This window comes from Octopus bimaculoides, chromosome 19 (genome assembly GCF_046866305.1).
Source record: "Octopus bimaculoides isolate indiv1 chromosome 19, ASM4686630v1, whole genome shotgun sequence".
NCBI lineage: Eukaryota > Metazoa > Mollusca > Cephalopoda > Octopoda > Octopodidae > Octopus > Octopus bimaculoides.
This window is the reverse complement of record NC_142946.1, coordinates 48,810,783-48,819,227: the sequence shown is the minus strand read 5'-3', so window position 1 is coordinate 48,819,227 and position 8,445 is coordinate 48,810,783. Positions and strand designations below refer to the sequence as shown.

Genomic DNA, 8,445 nt, shown 5'->3' with positions numbered 1-8,445 from the left:
CCTATGACCGCGAGTCCGCTGCCCTAACCACTGGGCCATTGCGCCTCCACCTCTCATCCAATATGACCCTGTTAAACTTCCATCTTCGTCCCCTCATTACCTTTTTGATATTCTCTCATTTCTGTTATGACTTATCTCCCTATCATTCAATCATTCATATGCTTTATCACAAGCATTAACCTCTATCAGTCGTCCATGCTCTTTTTCCTATTCTTTGCACCATACTGACCTGTGCAACGAAGGTGGTAATGAATTTTTTCCTATACAATTATTCTGCTTTCATGAAACTGAGGAAATAATATTGATTATAAAAATAATAATTATAATTGTAAAAATTAAAAATAATAATATTTTTTTCTAATTTTAGCACAAGGTCAGCAGCTTTTTAGAAGATGCAGAATTTGATTACATCAACTCAATTGGTACTTTTGTAAGCAACCTTGAAAGGTTTGTTGTGATTGTATTGTGTGTATATCTCTGTGTTTTTTTTTTTGAGTGTGTGTGATTTTCTACTGGGAAATGGGCATATTGTGTTTGTGTGTGTGTATGTGTGTGTACATAAGTGTGCATATTTGCATGTGTGTTTGTGTGGGTTGTGTTGAATTTGCATGTTTGTGTGTGTATCTGTGTATCTGTATATGTGTGTGTGAATGTGATTAGTAATTGTCGGAGTGGTGTGTGTAGGTGTGTGCATGTATCTCCTTCTGTGTGTGTATATATATATATACTACCAAACAAGGATCTTTTTTAAAACGGGGGCCACATTTTTCATTAACGAAACACTTTGAAAATTGGAACACTGGTAGAATGTGTCATATAAAACATCTTTTTCTCTTAGTCTTCTTAAAAAAAAAAGAAATCCATAAATTATTCCATGTTAAAGTTGTCGTATTTCTGTAATTTCAACCAATCACTGACGTCCATTCAGCCGATATACATTATGTGCCGACTACATAAACAAACGATTCTGAAACAATTAACCCTAACCCTAACCCTAACTCTAACCCTAACACTAACCCTAGGGTTAGGGTTAGGGTTAAACAAATTTAAAATGAAAAAAGCAAATAAAACGAAGGTATGGAGATTAAATACGCTTTACATCGCTTAATGAGCCAAAGGAGTAAATGTAAACAACTGAATACTTGTCAGTGATTGGTTGAAATTATCGAAATAAGACTATTTTTTACATGAAATAAATTCGAATACAAAAATATTTTTCTGTTCTATAACACAAAATAGATAAGTATACGAAGTTTGAAAGTCTTTCGGTACCAAAAACACTACGTAAAACATTAATGAAAAATGTGGCCCCCGTTTTAAAAAAGATCCCCAAACAAACATGATTTTTATTGAACTCCTCATACTTTTTGTTGAATACTTTCTTAAATACTTTCTTGTTAACTGTTTTTAACATTTTCTTATTATCAAAGAATGTATATATGTATTCTAATACTTTTGTGACAACCAGTACTTAACACAACAAAGCTTGTACAAAGCTTTACATTTTACTTTTGACAATCTTTTTCTAAAAAAGTGAAACCAGTCAAGTGAATAAACATTTTTAAAATTGTATTTTCAAACCTTCTTTCATATATATTTCCATTCATGTGGTATCTTACAACTTTACTTCCTTATATATATATATATATATATATATATATATATATATATATATATATATATATATATATATATATATATCTTTTTTTTTTTTAGAAAAACATAAAAACAGAGAAGTACACTCTAAGAAGTAGAGCAGTCTATATTTATTACTGGTGAAGGCCTGTTTATAAAGTTACCCTGGATTTCTTGCTATAAAGAGTATCTTTCTGGCATATCATCGGACATTAAAACTTGTTGGCCTATGGCCTCTTCAGAGTACTTTAAAGAGGCCAACAAGTCTTATTGTCTGATGATACGCCATAAAGATACTCTTTATAGCAAGAAATCCAGGGTAACTTTATAAACAGGCCTTCACCAGTAATATACATACATACATACATACATATATATATATATATATATATATATATATATATATATACACACACACACACATATATATATATATATATATATATATATATATATACACACACACATATATATATATATATATATATATATATATATACACACACACACATATATACATATATGGGCTTCCACACAGTGGGACTGAACCTGACGCCATGTGGTTACAAAGTGACTTTTTTTACCACACAGCTATGGCTGTGCCTGTATGCATGCTATAAACACATACCATCTCTCTCCAACTAATTGCATATTAATGAAAATGGAAAGATTCCAATCTCAGTTACAGATTAAGTATTTCAAAAAAACTTACTAGATTTTCACAGGCAATTCCAAAATGTAGTTCATGGATGCTATTTTCTCCTCTAATTGTATCAGCATAATGGTACTCAGCAGAATTAATTCCATACTCCTGAATAGATATTAAACAAAGTGTATACAAATTTATGCAAGAATGTCTTCAACCGCATTTGTTTGTGCATGTATATGTGTATGTATGTGTGTATGTATGTATGTATGTATGTATGTATGTGTGTGTGTGTGTATGTATGTATGTATGCATACAGTGGCGGATTGGTCAGGTTGCCAACTTGCCCGATGGCAACCATATACAGGGGTAGGAAGTGAAAAATACTTTGGTTTCAAAGAAAATATCTTAAGTCTTAGAGAAAGAATAAAGATTTAAAAAACAAATAAAACAATTAAGCAAAGCAGTTGGTCAAAGAATTCCCAAAGGAATTAATAGAGGTCAAAATATTTGATACAGCAGACAGCTGGTCAGTGGTGATAAAGTGAAGTTCTTGTGCCAGTTCTTGAATGGTTTTACATGGATCTTTTGCAATGACAGCCTTTAACTGACCTTCATCAATAACAGATGGGCGTCCATTGCACTCACAATCTTCAAGGCTGAGGTCGCCACTGCAAAATTGTTTAAACCATTTTAAGAGCTGACCACTCATTGGTCATTTCCTCACCAAATGTTTTGTTGATATCATGAGCATTTTCAGCTGCATTACGTCCTTTTTTGAAGTTGAATAGCAAAATTGCTCAGCTGATTGTAATAACAGTGAAAAAAATACCAATGTTAATTTACTGATGCATTTGGGCATGTCTATGTCTGTATTATCAGGCAGTTGCAAAAAAAATGTGTAAAAAAACCTCAAAACTCTGGTACAAATTCTTCATGATTCAAAACGTTGTTTACTATTTACTCAACTTGATACATACATGACAACACACACCTTCACTCTCTCTCTCACACACACACACACTCACACAAACGTCCATTTTATATACAGATACAGACACCTTTCACTTTCTCCTCTCATTCACTTTCTGTCTTCAGGGGTAGACTGAAAGAATGCTTTAATTTTTTTCTCACCTCCCTCCCTTCTCCATCTTACTCTCATCTGGACTGATCTTGGCCAATTTGTTTTGTAGTATGCACTTAAAACGATGGGAGAAGCCTTTTCAGTAAGAAAAAAGAAAAAAAATTTTGAAATATTAGGTTGTCAAGAAAGTTCTTGCAGTTTTTAACCTTTAAATTCAGATGCACATATCTCAGCTCAAACAAAACTTTATTAATCGAAATAAACACCATCAGAATCAACACACTTTTACCAACGTGAAACAAGTTTATTTATGCCAGTAGCATAAAAATCCTGTGTTCTGGTGGCAATGAAGTCGTTGAAGGCATGTTTGGCATCCTCTTGGTTTTTGAAGCATTTCTCATACAGGAAGTTGTCGAGATGCTTGAAAAAGCGGTAGTCGGTAGGCGAGAGGTCTGGTGAGTATAGCGGATGAGGTGGAGTTTTGTAACCCTATTTGTTCAACTTCTGCAGGGTTAGTTGTGCAACATGCAGCCGAACATTGTCATGGAGAAGAATTGGTCCTTTTCTATTGACCAATGCTGGCTGTTGTCAGAGTTTCTTATGCATTTCATCCATTTGCTGACAGTACTTCTCCACCGAAATGGTTTTGCCTGGATCCAAAGAGCTATGATGGATGAGACCAACCACACACCACCAGTCACCATGATCTTCTTTTGATGCAAATTTGGCTTCAGGGAGTGCTGTGGAGCTTCAGCGATGTCCAACCACTGAGCTGAGTGTCGCCAGTTGTCGTAAAGAATCCATTTTTCATCACAAGTCACAATCTGGTCCAGAAACGGGTCGTTCTTGTTGTGTAAAAGAAGGGAAGACGACACTTCAAAACAGCGTTTCTTTTGGTTGGCATTCAATTCATGTGACACCCATTTCTCAACAATTTTTGTTTTTCAAATCTCTTTCAAGTGGTTGGAAATTGTCATATGTGTTACGTCTAATTCAGAAGCAAGCTCTCGAACAGTTGTGTGTGGATTGGCTGTCACTAAGGCTCTTAGTTGATCGATGTCAACATCTGATGGCCGACCACTACACTTATCATCTTCAAGATTCTCGTCACCACTACAAGATTTCTTGAACCACCATTAGTGGTTCCTGGGCCAAACACATCGTTGATATTGTGAACTGTTTCAGCAGCTTTTCAGCCTAGCTTGAAATTAAATAAGAAAATTGTGTGAATTTGCTTTTTGTCCATGTTGTATTCAACATATGGGGAAAAAATGGCCTAATTCAAAAAGAAGAAGAGTAACACAATTAGATAGAGCGAAAAACGGGCTTTAAAATGATATATAAAGTCAAAGTATTTTAACGAAAATTAATTTGAAAATACTTTTGAAACCAAAATTAAAAATCCCGCAAGAACTTCCTTGACAACCTAATATTTTCACATGAAAAGGTGTGTGATTTAAAGGAGATTTAACTGTTATTTCTAGCACATCCTATGACCATCTTTGTCCCCATCACATGTATTGATGTATGTTTCTCCCCATAAGCACATTTATGCCATTAAAAAAAAAAAAAATTGAAAATTTCAGATTTTTTTCACACTCCATTTTTTTCTGTTTAAAATATTAGAGTGCCTGAGAAAATCAGTGGTGGAATTTATCCAAAATGATTTAGAAACGGTATCGAAAAGAGATTTATCTTAATAGAAGACTTTTCTATCAGTAAATATATGTTCTCTTACACACTAACCCCCCCCCCCCCCCACCCAAACATGATCTCGCTTGGTGGGGGGGAGGGCGGATTTAAATTTAAACTTCTTTTTGTTGCTTAAATCCCAGTAATGTACCACATTAAATGGGGTTATGGGAAGAAAGTTATTGAAAAACATCAATACATGTGACAGTGACAAAGAAATGAGGAAGGTGGTCATGGAATGTGCTAAAAACAACAACCAAATCTCCTTTAAATCATGCACCTTTAAGTTCGAAAATATTTACATTTTTTTTTTTTACCAATTAGGTTTCTCTCATGGTTATAAAAATTAAATGATAACTTTGTAGTTGTGGGTGCACCTCCCACCCCGTCTCCTGGCAACCAATATTTTTAGACTCAGTTTGCCACTGTATGTATGTATGTATGCCGTTATTTAGTTTTATTTCTCTTGCCAATGGAGAAAGAGCCAGTTCCTAACTGCGCGCACGTATGTGTGTAGATTTGTATGTTTTGTTTTATGGATGTATTCTTACATACATAGTTGCATATCTAGACATGCACATATATATTTATATGCTAAACTTCTGGAAAGTTTTACAGATTTTTACAGTTCCGGTGATGGATTGGATTTGCAGTGTGAGAGAGAGAGAGAGAGATGTTAGGGATCAGTGTATGCTTAATTACTGTATACGTGCATTCCATATTATGTATCATCATCATCATCATCATTATCATCATTATTTAACGTCCACCTTCCAAGAGGGCGTACATTAGACTGTTTGACAGGAGCTGGCCAGGTAGAAGACTACTCCCGGCAACTGTGTCTGTTTTGGCAGGGTTTTTACTGCTGGATGCTCTTCCTAACAGCAACCACCTTGCATACAGATAGAGAGAGAGAGAGAGAGAGAGAGAGAGAAAGAGAGAGAGAGGGGGGGGAAGTGCAGGTAAGAAAGAGAGATTGCAAATTATTAATTGAAAATGATTGACAAAAACTTTCTTTCTTTTCATACACATAAAGAGAAATATACTCACAGAGAGAGAGAGAGAGAGAGAGAGAGAGAGAGAGAGAGAGAGAGAGAGGAGTCAATATCAATGTTGAATCAACAATTCCAAATCAACTGTGCCAAAACGTCTTATACCCATCTAATCGATGTGTGTGCATATCTATATGTGTGTGTGTGCAAAGGGTGTTGTGCTGGTGTCATGTAAAAAGCATCCAATACATTGTGTAAAGTGGTTGGCATTAGGAAGGGCATCCAGCTGTAGAAACCACCCCAAAACAAGACAATCGGAGCCCGATGCAACTCTCTGGCTTACCAGCTCCTATCAAACCAGCCAACCCATACCAGCATGGTGAACAGAGATTAAATGATGATGCTGTTGATGACGACGATGATGACGACAATAACGATGATGATGATGTTGATGTTGATGATAATGATGATTATAAGAAACAAATTTACCACTCTTACATATTCAATACTAATTTGCTTCTTATATTTGTTGTATCTGAAATATATCAACAAAAATTCAAACATTTAGAAAGTGGGTAGCATTAAAATTTTGATAAGGAATCATAAAAATGTCACATAATAATATAGTCAACTTGGGAAATAATGGTATAACAGCATCTAAAATAATGGAGCTTCTTCCCCACCTCCCAACTCAAGGTACATTTGGAAACTCTAGTGTAAAATTCCATGTTAAATAAGTGCAATGTTATTATCAATCTGAATCTGCTTGATGCATGTTTGAACTGGGGAACAAGCTACTTACTGTGTTTTGTCATGGAGAATATATCTTGCTTGTCAACAAATGGTGTGTATACACCTAGATTAGCTTGCAGTACCACCTACCTAGACTGTGAGATGCTAGCATTTTTGGAGCAGTTATCTCCTCAGTGACCACAGACACTAAGCAGACAACACTATGAGCTGAATTAAGTGTAAGTAAATTATGGAGTGGGGAGCCCAAACAGTGATAAATGAAATCGCAATGTTATTATGCACGTTTGAACTGGGGAACAAGCTAATCCCTGCATTTTGTTATGAAGAATATATCTCACTTGTTGACAAATGGTGTGTATGCACCTAGATCAGCTCACAGCACCATCTACCTAGTTAAGTAAAGTTACAGTTGAAATAAAAGCAAAACCATAAGAAAATATATGCTTGTCATGCATTCCAAAAGATGAAATACATCTAAGCATTTTGTCCTGGATGCTAATGATTCTGGCAGCTTGCCACCTTAATAATAATAATAATAATAATCCTTTCTAATATAGGCATAAGGCCTGAAATTTGGTGGGAGGGGTATAGTTGATTACATCAACCCCAGAACACAACTGGTACTTTATTTATCAATCCCAAAAGGATGAAAGGTAAATTCGACCTCGATGGGATTTGAACTCAGAACATTAAGGACAAACAAAATGCTGCTAAGCATTTGCTTGGCATGCTAACAATTCTGTTAGCTCGCCACCTTAAATCGAATAATAAGAAGAAGAAGTGAAATGAAAACAGTGTGTGTGTTTATTACTGGCATAATGACTCTCCTGAGATACAAGAAAATGGGTTTCGACACATGAGTTCACATTAAGATTCTTGCAAGCCATGAAAGAATCATGAAATACCCCATATATGGTTCTAGATTTATGTTTTTATGAGCATGTTCATGAAAAAGAAACAAAGATAGATGACTTACCTAGAATAATATTGTTTTACGCATAGTAGTATTGCTAGTATTACAAACACTGATATAGGCACAATTATTGCAACCAGTATTACAAATTCTATAAAAAAAAAATAAGCAGTATTTTTTATATGCACTGTTGTTATCATCATCATCATTATCATCATCATCAACATCACTATCATCATCATCATCATCACCACTACCACCGCCACCATCATGATGACCAAAATTGAACCAAATTCGTTGACTGGCACCCATGCCAACCTTCCTTCATTGGACACTAAACTCAGCTTGCGAAGACCTGTTGGGGCAAGTGAGATCGAAACTGAACCAAATTCGATGACTGGCACCTGTGCCAGTGGAGCACTAACGGCACCAACCGAGCGGGATCACTGCCAGAGCAGCGGTCTCACTTCCGTGCCGGTGGCACGTAAAAAGCACCATTTGAGCGCGATCGCTTCCAGCTTCGCCTTACTGGCACTCGTGCCGGTGGCATGTGAACAAAACATTGGACTGACTCCTGTGCAGGTGGCACGTAAAAAACACCATTTTGAGCGTGGCCGTTGCCAGTACCACTGGACTGGCTCTCGTGCTGGTGGGCATGTAAAAAGCACCCACTACACTCTCGGAGTGGTTGGCGTTAGGAAGGGCATCCAGCTGTAGAAACTCTGCCAGG

General features: G+C 36.0%; 1 protein-coding gene across 9 annotated transcripts in view; it reads right to left on the bottom strand.

Annotated features, from left to right (window-relative positions):
• Nucleotides 1-8,445, bottom strand: part of LOC106877032 (uncharacterized) — an 88,343-nt gene that overhangs the window by 8,867 nt on the left and 71,031 nt on the right. For 7 of the 9 annotated variants that reach the window (XM_089337610.1, XM_089337613.1, XM_014925817.3 and 4 more), the window contains 3 exons: nucleotides 7,779-7,866; nucleotides 6,539-6,584; nucleotides 2,348-2,446 (listed from right to left, as the gene is read on the bottom strand). In XM_089337610.1, the coding sequence (XP_089193736.1) occupies nucleotides 2,348-2,446; nucleotides 6,539-6,584; nucleotides 7,779-7,866 (233 nt within the window). The remainder of the gene's footprint in view (nucleotides 1-2,347; nucleotides 2,447-6,538; nucleotides 6,585-7,778; nucleotides 7,867-8,445) is intronic. The other 2 variants (XM_089337611.1, XM_014925816.3) reach the window with 1 other exon arrangement.